Below are 14,322 nucleotides of genomic sequence, written 5' to 3'. Positions count from 1 at the left end.
AATATGTATACCAAAACAACATATTTCCTTTGTGGATTATTATGTATGAATTTTTTTCAATTAAATATGGAAAAAATTGCAAAAAGTATTTCTTTTCTAATTTATTTGGGAATATAAATACTTATGAATATCAAGACGTGTCTCAACTACTCCTACTTTAAATATGTAACTATAATTTTAAAACAATAATATAATGATAAATTTTTGTCAAATAATTTAATTAGTTAAAGCATAGACGGATTTAGTGATAATAAAACACAATTTTTAATCTAAAAGTAGGTCTAAGATATTAATATTTTCACACAAACAAAATAGTTTTGGTGCATCTAAAATAGTTACCTAATATGAAACAAATTAGATAAACATAAGACATTAAAACCACTAAACCACTATCTTGAAAAATGCACAAGAAACAAAAAAGTTAATAATACACAACAAACTCACACTCAAAGCTCTAGATGCAAGATGCTTTTGATCATAATAACATGATTAAAGAGTTAGATGTAACATGCCTAGGTTAGATAGAGACTCACAAAAATGAAGAATGAAATTCTTGTTTCAAACATTTCTATCTCTATAAAATCTTATGAAAATAAGACACATTTAGTGAAGTGTAAGATAAAAGGGTAAGAAACCACAAATATTATAAGATCTTATGAGTCTTACAGAAGTGCTAGATCAATATCAACATCAAAATTGAGGACAAGTAGATTAAACATAGTTTAGAAAGTGCTCAACACATTCATCATTATGATGATAACTACTAAATTGACAAAGAATACTTTTTAAAGAAAATTCTAACAGAAAGTACCAATTATCAATGTGTGTATATTCAATATGGTATTGCCATCATAAGTAAAGACTTAATAAAAGCAAATAGTGTGACTCACACACCTCTTCTTTTATGTATAACAACAAAAAATATCGATATATAATCATAACATTCTAATAAAACTCTCACGCAAAACTATTATAATTTTGAACTCAATTTAATGTTTCATCTATTTTATATGTTAAATATTATATCCTAAAACATTTATAGAATTTTTATAACCATATTGAATCATAAAAAGGTAAGTAAATAAATTAAAATTGTGTTTCATATTCTATTTCTAATATATTTATTTCACACTTTATTATGTTGTGTACTTTGAAAAGATAGAAATAAAATTATCTTATGAAGAATAAAGAGGGAGGCTTCGATAAGTTTTTCGTGAAAAAGTTTCACAATAATATTTTTCACCTTATTTTAGATGTATTTGCGATTCATTCTTATCAAGATTGATGAAACATCTTCAGGTATAGTTTCAGTCACTCATTCCTATGAACGTCAAATTATTTAAACTATTTATCATTGCTAAATATTTTCAAAGATTCACTTTTATTAATATAATTTAATATAATGTAAAATTAAGAATATGTAAAATTGATTAACGTGCCCAACCACAAGTTTGATAAAAATAAGTAACTCTACAAAACTTTTCCACTTAAAATAACCACCACTTTGAGTTTTTTTCTAAAACCACTCCTATAAAAGTATTTATTTTTCTAAAACTACACTAGAGAAGACTAGTTTCTCCATGTGTGATATAAGGAAAACTATATTATTATTTATGGCGTGAGGATGTAGAATAAGTGGATGACAGATATTTAAGATTTATAATTTATTTCATTTCTTTCCATAATTACTAATTAATTTGTATTTTAAAGCAAAAAAAAAATGTTTTTATAAAGTTAATTATTCCAAAAGAATATGATTAGGTGGGTGAATGTAATGTGATAAGACCACTTTGCCCATGTGTGAACACTTGGAGTTGTTGAATGTTTGTATAAAGTGAAATAGATGAAGACCACTCATTTGTGTCTTCTCCTTCATTCTCTCTTCCACATTTTTGTGTGTATATATTATGAGATTCATGATGCGTTATCTTGTGTTGCTTTGAGTGTGTGGCAAAACGTAGATTAAGCAAAAGAGAGAATAAAGAAAGAAAAGAAGATTTGGTGAGTTGGTGAAGAATATGGCGTTGAAGGAGACGTTCTACATATCTCATGGATCACCCACTTTGTCCATAGATGAATCCATTGCAGCTAGGAAGTTCCTTCAGTCATGGAAGAAGGACGTTTTTCCTCACACACCCTCTTCAATTCTCGTCATCTCTGGCCATTGGGACACCACAGTTCCCACGGTCAACGTAGTTGACTCCGTCAACGACACCATCTACGACTTCTATGGATTCCCCGAACAAATGTACAAGGTTTCCACCTCGTACCTCTAAATTCATATCACCCCTCTTGTTCCTTCTTCTTTTTTCCATTCTTTGAGTCAGAAAAATAAGTGCTTTTGGATTAAAATGATTTTCTGTAGTCTTTTACATTCTTTCTGTTTGAAGCTTTTGGTAATGGGCTATTCTCTCATCATGGTTGAATAATGTTCTCTCTTACCTGTTTAAGAACTAGTTTTAGAGTATCAGAGAAGTTGATCATCGAGAAATTTATGCGAACATGCTTATGTTGAATTTGGAATGTCAAACAATTAACTTGAAGAAACAATCCATAACTCCAGAACTAGAAATGCAATTCTTGAATCTGCCAGTGTACACAATTATGTGTTGATGTTTTCATTTGACATAGAATTATGCTACTCATGGTGATGATGTTTGGTAGATTTGTGTAGAAATCTCTGAAGTTTACATGCTTGATGTTTCATCTATTAGCTTAAATATCCTGCTCCTGGAGCACCAAAATTGGCAAAGAGGGTGAAGGAACTGCTGAGAAAATCTGGTTTCAACCGTGTTGATGAAGATAGAAGTCGAGGACTTGACCATGGTGCTTGGGTTCCTCTTCTTTTGATGTACCCAGAAGCCAACATTCCTGTTTGTCAGCTATCAGTTCAATCAAAAGAAGATGGAACTTATCATTACAACCTTGGAAAGGCATTGGCACCTCTTAAAGATGAAGGTGTGTTGATCATGGGTTCTGGAAGTGCTGTTCATAACTTGAGAGCTATTAACCCTAACTCCACTGTTGAGCCCTGGGCTCTAGAATTTGACAATTGGTTGAAAGAGGCTCTTCTTGAAGGAAGGTATATGCAAAATGCATCTAATTACCAAGAAAAGTAGCCATTGAAAATGTTGTAGAATTTGTCTCCTAATGGATTGTTTGTTAAAGTTTTGTGCTGCTTGTGTAGATATGAAGATGTCAATCACTATGAACAGAAAGCACCACATGCAAAAAAGGCTCATCCATGGCCTGATCATTTCTATCCTCTGCATGTTGCTATTGGTGCTGCTGGTGAAAACTCAAAGGCCAAACTCATCCACACTAGCATTGAATATGGCAGTCTCTCTTATGCTTCTTATCAGTTTACATCACCAACTCACACTGGAACTTCTTAATGCATAATTGCTGTTCTTCAGTTTCAATAATTATGAAGATATGTTGTTTGCAAGTTTAGACTAATTAGAATTCTGTGATTGTTGTTAATAAAAGAATTCTATTTTGAGGACTTCTCTTGCTGAGATGATGGTTCATGATTAGTATCTGAGTAATTATATGTTGTAAACTAGTGTATAGTGTATGTTTAATATGCTATTTTCAAAATAACATTTTTCATAGTTTTTTTATTTATTTTTGTTACCCTTTTATGTATTAAAATCAAGGTGTGGTAGTTGTTTTATTGCATTTTGAAATTCTTGTTCTTTTTTGAAAAAATGAAACATTTTACAACATTCCAAACATTGATGAATCTTAAAGTCAAAGCTGGGGTTGGTGTTAAAGGTCATGATGTATCATACCTAATAAACAACCTAACTTTCAAAACCTAATAGTTGATGTTATTAACATTTATATTCATTATGTTAAAAGATATGGATGTTTTACTTATTTCATATTGATAATAATTTTGTTTTCTTTCAATTGAATTAAACATTATATTTTAGTTTATTTCTTACATTTCACAAACATAAAAGGCAAAACGTCAAATAATTAATATATTAATTAAGATGAAAACAAATTTAATAGTTTATTGGTAAAATGCAATACTCACAATATAACAAAGGAATATTCTACAACTATTAAGTTATACCTAAACTTTATAAAAATATATATTCATGATGTTATTTTTTTTTTCTTTTTGGCTGTATTTTTTCTCCTTTTATAACACTAAAACTTGAGAGCTTGTATAATGATCCAAATTCATTCCACGTAAATGAATCATATTTCGTATATAGTGTTTTTTTACCCTCTGTTCAATGTTTTATTTTACACTTAGAGTAAACTACAATTATATTTTCAAAAGAATTTTCTCTTTGCACATGCCCTTCCTTTTACTCTCACTAAACTATAATCTTTAGTTATTTGGAAAATGTTGACACTTAATGTATATTACACTAACTCTCTTAATGGTTTAAAAATTACATTATTTGTAGCATGATGATTCATGGTTTGAAATTGAGAGAGAATTAGAACAAATTTGACTGGTTCCTTGGCAATTGTTTATTTTTGGTGAAGTGCTACTTTCCTAAGTTGGTGGTGGAGACATTTTTATTCTTTGAAAGCAAACAATGTCTTCTTTTCTTTCAACTTACATTATAGTTCTTTTTTAACTCTTTTTATCTCTGACTTCTAATCCCCATTTCCCACCACAATCCCTTGCTTTTTGAAAACTACTTGGTAACCATGATTTAAGATCATTCCAGAATAGAAAATCCATAATAGAACTTAAAGACAAAAAAATCATTTCGAAATATCTTTTCTAGAACATTTTTTTAATTTCAAAATGATAAATCTAGAATTTATAAAATGTGTTCTAAAATATAGGTTCCGAAAATATTTCAGTAATTCATAATCATTTATTTTTCAAAAATATAGGTTGCAGGAAGAAATTTAGTGTGGTGCAGGAAGAAACACCCTTAGATTCATCAAACCACTATAACATGGGAAAGGCTTGGGGCACTCTTAAGGATGGACTGTTTCTTACTGCACCTCCATACCTTCTTCTCTCACCTCCATATATTTTCAAATTTCCAAAAATGCCCCTATAAACTATTTCGGATTACATAATCTGGAAGTCATTTTTCAAATTTATAATAGCTTCTAGATGGAAGCCTTTTTTCATATGCATGATTAATTTTCGGATTACATAATCCGGAAGTCTTATTTAACTTTCAGATTATGTAATCCGAAAGTCTTCTTTCAAAAGAGTTTTCGGATTACATAATCCGGAAACTACTATATGGGAGTGACATAAGAAGGATAAAAATGTATTTTCATGTTGTGTATGGAGGTGGCAGAAGAAGATATGGAGGTGCAAGAAGAAACAGTCTTAAGGATGAAGGTGTTATAAATTGGGTCAGGGAGTGCAACCCACAACCTCAGAGAAATTGGGCCTCATAATAGCCCACCTGGGCTCAGGCTTTTATGACCTGGCTAAAGACAAATTCTTCCTCTACCCCTATACTTCACAAAATACTAAAATTATCCTTTTTCATTGATTTTTTTCTTTAATTTCAAAATGTGAGATTTAGATACTTTCGGAATTATAAAATTCATAAATGAACATTTATGATTTTGTGTATTTTATATTATAAAATTTGAAATATAATTTTTTTTATTTTAGATTACATAATCCAAAATATAAAACTTTCTATTCTAAATTTTTATATTACATAATCCAAAATATAAATTTATTATATTTTGGATTGACACAACACAATGCAATTCGTTCAGGGATTCGTTTTCAAGAAGATTCAATAGGAAGGCTCAATATCTAACTGATTTTCAACTATCTCTAAATGTGAACAATGCGCGATCAAAAAGATGAAGAAGAGGAAGTGTTATTTATTTCTTTTATTAAGGGTGAAATGGTAATTTCAGAAACCCCCTGGGAGTGCAAGATGAAACTATGGGGTGCAGGGAGAATTTGCCCTTGCTAAATTGATACTGGAATGTTGACCAAAATATTCAACTTTACTCATGCTTTATAAGATTCAGAATTATTTTTCTTTGACTTTGCAGTTTTACACAAAGGTAATGGAGAAGATTCACAACATAAGTTCCACTACTGTGCATCCAAAATTGGAAGACTTGGAACCTCCAACCTGGGAAACTAGCTTCATGACTTTTTGATAGCATTGCAGCAATATCTTCTAGTTCCCTCACCACGTCTACCATTGATGCCTTCTCCTCTGGTTTATCTTGGCAACACCTTATGAGTCAACTTCTCCAACCAATGTGATGGATATAACCCCATTCTGCTCTCTATAATATACTTACACTTATGTTTCCTTCAACTCATGTGCTGATATTCTCCATTTCTTCTATAAAGCAGGAAAATGATCATAGCAGATGTTGCTAAAATACTGGCAACAGTTGATATTAAAGCAGCAACCAATGTGACTGAATTAAATTTACCCCTCTTTGAATCAATAGCTATGAAAGGAAAGTTAAATTACAGAAACTCAACTAAGGCTAATCAATTCTAATAGCAGAGCTTAACTAAAAGGAGAGATCCATAACCAAAGTACAGTGCGTGCTCCAAACGTCTCAAACATAAGGTATATACCATTAAAACAAAGATTAATATTTTCTACTTTAAACAAAGTCTTTGATCAAACCAGATTTGCAATTATCAGTGGTACGTAAAATATGGAGAATTTATAGCAATTTCTTTAGCAATGATGATTTATAGAGAATTTATAACTCACAGTATAATAAATGTTAAATTGGCTATAACTTCTACTAGTAGCAAAAGAAAATTGTTCTATAGAAATGTATAAAACAGGCATATTTGATGGGTTGCAATGATAATAGTGTAATCAACATACAATAATAAAATGCTTGGATTAGGAAACTCACTAGTTACATAAGGTCCAACAAGAGTGAAGTTCAGGAGTTCATAAGGTCCAAAGAAATGATTGGGAAGAAATCCCCATGATGTAAATTTGGTTTTAATGCGATAGACCTCACTTTCGTTGAACATATATAAGTAGGAATCATACGAAGGGAATAGTTTTAAATACATGGTAAGTCAGCATCATAAGGTGGCAAAATTACCAAGTATACAGCTCTAAAATAGAAGATACCTTCCAAGTGAAAGCAAATTACCAAGAGTGAATGCTATGGCAAAATTCATTGGCTTGAAGAAAACAAGCATAAACTGTAACATGGGAGAGGGAAATGCCATTTATTATTGCTTATTGTTGTCTGCAAATATCAATTTGAGTAAAAAAGCTAATATTATTATGCACTATAATAGAAAGAGTAAGAGTTGTGTTGGAAGTTAAGTTTTCAGAAAGTAAGTGACAACTATATTCCCATCAAATTTACATATAAAAGGCAAGAGAAACCATTACGAGATACATCCATTACCCTCATTTAAAAATATAACCTTTTACACCTATTCTATTCCAATTGTTGATTTAAGTAAAAGAAGCCAAAAATATAGGAGTTTCTTGCTTATGCTCTATAACTGTAAGAATAATATACCTCGTGTTGTTTTTGACCATATTGGTCATAGGTTACAGAGCTACTGAACATAGAAACATTCTCAACATTCACAGCTTGGGTTTTGGGATGCCTTTTAGTATCGGGGGTTGTGTGGCCATATTCTAAGAAAGATTCAAGCTAAAGATTAATATTCCACATTGAACTGAAGCACTAGCATAAATGCTTGCTTCACTTATAAAATAAGAAAAATCATAATTTCAAATTTACCAGTAGTGTACAAGTTAATCCAGCAGCAAAGCATATGGAAAAACCATGTAGTCTCTGGTCACAGACAGAGAGCTTGTTAGTTAAACTGTTGCAGACAATTTACAAATGGAAACCTATTAGATGAATCAAATGAACATTTCAATATGATAGAAGTTTGGGTAAATAAGAAAACATGAGGTGATTGATGCACAGTTTAGAAAAGAATCCAATCTATAGGAGAAAAGGGAGGGAGGGAGAGAGAGAGTAGAAACTACAGAGATGCTGAAAATAGCATAATGGCCCTAATCACAAGAGTTAATCAGGCCTCACAAAAATATGAAGTAAAACTGATACTTCTGCATTCCCCAATTCCAACCAACCAACCCCCAATAATAACAGGTAACATCAATGGAAAAATTAAGAATATATATATATATAGATAGATAGAGAGAGAGAGAGAGAGAGAGAGAGAGAAACACAATATCATTAAGGCCAATGCTAGCTTTGAGTCAGTTTCGTAAATTACTAAAACCAATCCAACAACACCATCATGTAGGTTTTGAATATGAAAGGTATCATTACATACATAATTGAAATTGCACAGTTAGTGTGTTGAGAATATTAACTTGGGAACCTCAAAAAGTGGTACCTCTATTGCCTGCATATCTTAACTCATTAACCAAGGCACATCTTACAGCAAAGATGAACCTAAAAGTTATACAATATCACTGGAATTCAGTTCAATAAGACAATCCATCAAAATTCCCATCAAAATAAAATGTAATTCAGGCATCCGGTTCATTTTTATCTTCCAACAAACATTTGTTTTACTTCACCCCTGTCCACAAACATAATCCTGACTCTTCATTTTCCACACTACACTTTGTTTATTCCTTCTCCAACTACACCATCAACCCTTGCACCATTTTCCTTTCCAACATTCATTTTATAAAAGTCTTTCAGTTTATAACCCATTGGCACACCCCTTTGCTTCATTTCCTCCAAAATTGACATTGCTTCTTCACCCTTCTTCAAATTCACAAACTTGCTAGCCAAAATCCCAAGAAGCTCAGCATCTAACAATTTATCCTTCCCAACAAAAATTCTCACATACCTCATCACATGTTCATAGCATTTCATTTTCAAAAGCGTCCCAATAACATGCATGTGCGTTGAGTACAACATGGGCACTCCATCATCCACCATCCTCCTCAGTATCACCATGGCACCATCAACCTTCCCCGCCCGACACGCGCCCAACACCAACGCGTCGTACGTACGCGAGTCCACCGCCATACCCACTTCCTCCATTCTCCTCAAAATTCCGGCCGCCTCACCAAAGTCTCCGGCGTAGCAGTAAGCCCTGAGAAAAAGGTTCTGGCCATATATGTCCAGCCCAATACCGAGCTCAGCCATTAAATCCACCACGCGCCGCGCATGGTCGAGGGATTTCTCCCTTGTGACGACGCCGAGGATGGGGTAGAAGGTGCACGCGGTTGGGACACAGACTCCACCACGCGCCCATGACTCGACCACGCGCAGCGCCTCCTTCGTGCGCCGGATCTTGCAGAGGCGCGTGACAAGCAAATTGAGCGCGTTTTCGCGCGTGAGCCCTTCGTTGAGATGGGAGAGGTTTTCTTCGAGTTTGTCGATGAGGGAGGGAGAGCAATTAGAGTGAGTGATGAAACTGAAGGTGCGTTTGCTGTTTAAGAAGCCATCTTGAATGCGCTTGTTGAGGACATCTCGGAGCGCACTGTAGTCGCCGGAGCTGGCGGCTTCGTTGGCGAGGTCATCGTAGTAGGCACCGGTGGGGTCATCGGGGAAGGGTTTTGCAGTTAGGGTTGTTGCGGAACGAAGAAGACGAAGACTTTTCAGAGTTATGTTTGGGGTTTTGCGAAAAAACAACATTTTTTGTGTGTTTGTGATTGAAAACAACAAATAGAGTTATTTAAGTAAAAAGTATATACAGCTTGAAAAGAACAAATAAATATACTAAAAAATGTAATTGTTTTTAAAAATGTAAAATTATAATTATATAGTAATATAGTTTTATCTAAAAAAACACAAACTTTGTTTGTATAATGTAATTTAGAAAATTATATAATTTTACATTTACAAATTGTTTAACAAATATTTTTAATACAGTAAACTAAGTTATGAGTTTTGAACTCATAAACTATTAGCTTAAACTAATTATGAGCTAGAAATTTCATTCAATTATTCTAAAAAAAATCATTATTATTAATTATTATTTAATTCCCTTTTAAAGATATGATTGGTTTAAAAAGTAATTTCATGGATTTTTCTTAATTTTTAATTTCTCTAATAAAATAATAGTTACCTGTGTCTTTAGTATAAAACATTTAGTTATCAACTGAATATATTTGTTAAACTTTCATAAATATCACTCTTCTTCCATATTACTAGAGATATGAATTAATCCTAATCCGAAAAATAAAAATAGATATCTCAAAAGAATTATGTTTAATTTTATTACCATTATATATAATATATAAATGATTTGATAACTTCTTTTAGCATGTTTTTAATTGAAACAAAATTACTTTTTAATAAATAAAAAATAATTTATTTAATTAATAAGTAATTAAATAATTTATTTTTTACTTTAAAATATGAAATAACTTTTATCTTTAAAAAAAATTATCACATAGTTTTTTAATATTTTTTATAAAATTACTTATTTTTAAATTTTTCAACTAATTACTCATAAAAATAATAAGATTATAAACCTAACTAAATTTATATTATTATTTTTATTACATATTAAAAAGTAAATTTGATTTTTGAAAGAAAAAAAATTGTAATACAGTTTCAGTTTCAGTACACTAGTAAGTGGTGACTACTAAGGAGTGAAAAGAAGCGTTTGACCTGAGAAAGAGATTTTGCTACTGTTCTCTTCTTCATTTCAGGGATTTCTCATATACATAAAGTTAGGGTTCTAGAATTTCATATTTCTGATCACCTCTTCACTCACATACACAGTGATTTCTCTGTGGTTTCTTGTTCATCACTCAAGAAATTGAAAGACTACCACACCATTATGCCACAAGGTGCGAGGATTTTGTTCCCTTTTCCTTTCTCCTTTCCAATGTAAAAGAAAACAAATCTTTCATTTTTGCCTGTTTTGGAATCTTGGGTCTCTTTCTTATATATTGTTTTAGTTGCAGAATTCTTATTTCCATTGGGGGTTTTCAATTCTTGTTTATTGTTGGAAATTTGATATTTTTATGATTCTGGGACTCATTGTCTGTGCTTTGGGAATTTCCCTTTGTTCGGAGTTTTAAATTTATACGTACTTTGCTTCTTGGTTGCAATGCTTTGTTACATTAATTGTTAGGTTATGCTGTGATTTCTGCAATTGTCATCAAGAAATTGAGACCTGATTAGCATGCACATTGATTGATGATGTTTGCAGTGGCAATGACTTATGCCGATGATGATGGTTCTTCTGGCTCTGGAGAGGATGTACACATGTTGGATGGACAAAAGCGTCAGGCTGTTATGCCATCGAATTCCAGCAGTGCCCGGAAGAGAGGCCGGAAAGCTACTGGAGCTGCTATAGTGGATGCTATGTTGGAGATAGTGGCTGCTTCAAAGATGAGGGCGAGTGCAATTGCGAAGAACGAGGAAAGGTTCACTATAAACAAGTGCATCAAAGTGTTGGATGAGATGCAAGGTGTTGATGACTGGATTTACTTTCTTGCTTTGGATTTGTTTGAGGACCACCCTAATGCCCGGGAAGTTTTCATCTCTCTTAAGGACGAAAAACGATTGCCATGGTTGCAGGGCAAATGTTGTGTTTCCACTAGATGAATTGTTTGAGAAAATTTCCCTATACTTTTGTATAGTTAAACAGACTTCAAGGGGTGATGTTAGTTAGTGTTTTTACTTGTTTGATTTTGTGCTTAGTGCCTATATTACCGACTTTGAGTTTGGAATTTTGAATGCAAAAATGCAGTGTTTTTAAACTGTATATTCTTTGACTTTTATAAATGATATTAATGCTTTCCAAGCCTATGAACTAGATATATATCAGAGAGATATTATCTTTACTATTCGTACTCTTGAAGTTTATCTCTACAGATACACCAATCAGCCTGGATGACATTGACTTAGAATTGGATGAGATGGAACTAGTTGCTGCTGCGGCTGGATACTATTACTATAGCTGTCTGACCAAACAACCTTCACGTGGTTTATCACCTAGGAGATGCGAATTTATGACCGAAGTGCTCAATGGGCATGATGACTATTGTCGGGAAATGTTGCGAATGGATAAGCATGTGTTCCATAAGCTGTGTGACATTCTCCGTCAAAGATCTATGTTGCGTGATACATCTGGTGTGATGATAGAGGAGCAGTTAGCAATATTTTTAAACATAGTTGGTCATAATGAACGTAATAGGGTGATTCAAGAGCGCTTTCAACACTCTGGTGAAACCATTAGCCGGCATTTTAATAATGTCTTGAAGGCTATTAAATCATTGTCACGGGAATTTTTGCAACCTCCTCAGCACACAACACCTCTAGAAATTAACAACAATGCTAGATTTTATCCATACTTCAAGGTTACAATAATCTCTGAGTGGCTTCCCCTAAATACTCTCATTAGTTCAACTCACTAGTGTTTACTGCTAGTGCAAGTTTATCTAACCTCTCCCTTCCACCTCTAATATTTCAGGATTGTATAGGAGTAATTGATGGTATGAACATTCCTGCACATGTTCCAGCCAAAGATCAATCTCGATTCCGTAATAAGAAAGGTATCCTGTCTCAAAATGTTTTGGCAGCTTGCACATTTGACCTGCAGTTTATATTCATTTATCCTGGCTGGGAAGGCTCTGTCACTGATTCCCGAGTGTTGAGGGCAGTCCTTGATGACCCAGATCAGAATTTCCCTCAAATACCCCAAGGTTTGTTTGTTATTATATCTCAAGATCTGGGTTCATTATCTTTCCATATTAAACATTGTACTAATAGTAACTTAATGTATTTTTTTCTTTGGCTTTACTTCACAGGAAAGTATTACCTTGTTGACAAGGGATATTTAAATACGGAAGGGTTTATTGCTCCTTTCCTAGGGGTTCGGTACCAGCATTATGAGTTTAAAGGTGCTAATCAATTGCCAAGAAATGCAAAAGAGTTGTTCAATCACAGGCATTGTTTTATGAGGAGTGCCATCCTAAGGTCATTTAATGTGTTGAAAACTAGATTCCCTATCCTTAAACTTGCTCCTCAATATTCCTTCCAGATTCAGCGCGACATAGTCATCGCCGGATGTGTTCTTCACAATTTCATCCGTCACGAAGAAAGAAATGACTGGATATTCAATAGCGTTGGGGGGTCACCAGTGGAGGAAATGTCAGATCTTGATGAACTTCCTGATGTGCCAATGCTTTCTTCAATAGAAGGACAACATGCATTCACATTACGTGATTCAATTGCTGCATCTATGTGGGATGACTTCTTGACTAAATGGGATGAGTGGTGAATCATGTTGGCTTAGAGGTCTCATAGCTTGTTGACTCTGTGGTTTTGTTGCAAAGGCAGCCACATGACTTTGATCATCCATCTGCATGGAACTGAGACCACCTTAATGTGATTCAATGGTCAATGCTCAGTATTTGGTGAGTAACTTGAAATTTTGTATAGGCTGTGTATATGTTTGTCAAATAATAGTTTTATTGAAATGGAATTATGAAGGTTGCTTGGTTTAGATGCAAATATTTCTTTGGAGCTATATGTTATAACAGCATAATGCATTCCTATGCAACTACTTTTGGAAAATTTTATTTTTGGTGAAAAATAGACACATTCAATATTATCTTTTCCCCATTCTACATTAGATTTAATTTTCATGATGGTTTTACAGTATCAAATCAACAAACTAACATAAGCTAGTTTTTTTTTATATTTTTACCTGCAAAATAGTTTTAGCTTATATGAATTAATATTTTAATTTGGAATGAACAAATTTAAGTAAAAGCATCAAGATTCAAGATGTGCATTCTATTGTAGAGCGTATTAAAAGTAAGTTAAGAATTCAGATTAAATTTTATCATTAGAGTGAAAATTAGTTAGTGTTTTTAAGTATTGTATGACAGCAAGAAATAAGTTTAAGAATTCAAGTTAAATTTTATGGTAAGAGTGAAAATTAGTAAGCATTTTTTAAATCCTATATGATAATAAGAGAACTATGAAAGGAGAGTTATTTACTGAATACAAGTTCTTTAATTTCATTTGACTCATATGCTACTCTTTTTTTCCCATAGCATTCATTCTTACAAAAAGAAGTCAAAAGCCATGATATGAACTATATATATATATATATATATATATATATATATATATATATATATATATATATATTTAATTTCAATAAGAAAAATTTGATAGAACATTAAACTACAATTTTGTATAAAAACATTGGACACTATATGAAACTTTAGTATATACGAAGTTCCAAAAACAAATAGTAGTTTCTAAAACTGTGTTTGGAAAGGATAGGATGAAAGTGGAATGAAAGAAAATAGAGAAAAAAATATAATGAGAATTTTCTTTTGGCTAGTTCAAGAAAAATTTGAAAAATAAAAATTTTCTTCAATTAAA

At 32.5% G+C, this 14,322-nt stretch overlaps 3 protein-coding genes across 3 annotated transcripts; 2 read left to right on the top strand and 1 right to left on the bottom strand.

Moving 5' to 3' along the window:
- Positions 1 to 1,800: 1,800 nt before the first annotated feature.
- On the top strand, positions 1,801 to 3,505 carry LOC137837777 (extradiol ring-cleavage dioxygenase). The gene is made up of 3 exons (XM_068646899.1): positions 1,801 to 2,255; positions 2,715 to 3,082; positions 3,188 to 3,505. Exons 1-3 carry the CDS (start codon positions 2,019 to 2,021, stop codon positions 3,393 to 3,395), a joined length of 813 nt encoding a protein of 270 aa, XP_068503000.1. The 5' UTR covers positions 1,801 to 2,018; the 3' UTR covers positions 3,396 to 3,505.
- A 4,673-nt stretch (positions 3,506 to 8,178) lies between these two features.
- On the bottom strand, positions 8,179 to 9,622 carry LOC137837775 (pentatricopeptide repeat-containing protein At2g40240, mitochondrial). Its single transcript, XM_068646897.2, has one exon. The coding sequence runs from the start codon at positions 9,598 to 9,600 to the stop codon at positions 8,569 to 8,571; it is 1,032 nt and encodes a 343-aa protein (XP_068502998.2). The 5' UTR covers positions 9,601 to 9,622; the 3' UTR covers positions 8,179 to 8,568.
- Positions 9,623 to 10,520: 898 nt separating this feature from the next.
- Positions 10,521 to 13,437, top strand: LOC137837773 (uncharacterized). The gene is made up of 5 exons (XM_068646895.2): positions 10,521 to 10,763; positions 11,129 to 11,389; positions 11,797 to 12,281; positions 12,395 to 12,626; positions 12,732 to 13,437. Exons 1-5 carry the CDS (start codon positions 10,754 to 10,756, stop codon positions 13,202 to 13,204), a joined length of 1,461 nt encoding a protein of 486 aa, XP_068502996.1. The 5' UTR covers positions 10,521 to 10,753; the 3' UTR covers positions 13,205 to 13,437.
- Positions 13,438 to 14,322: the final 885 nt, after the last annotated feature.

This window comes from Phaseolus vulgaris, chromosome 4 (assembly GCF_051622355.1).
Source record: "Phaseolus vulgaris cultivar YP4 chromosome 4, ASM5162235v1, whole genome shotgun sequence".
NCBI classification, from domain to species: Eukaryota; Viridiplantae; Streptophyta; class Magnoliopsida; order Fabales; family Fabaceae; genus Phaseolus; species Phaseolus vulgaris.
The sequence above is the reverse complement of the archived record's forward strand: the minus strand, read 5'-3'. Positions and strand labels throughout refer to the sequence as shown.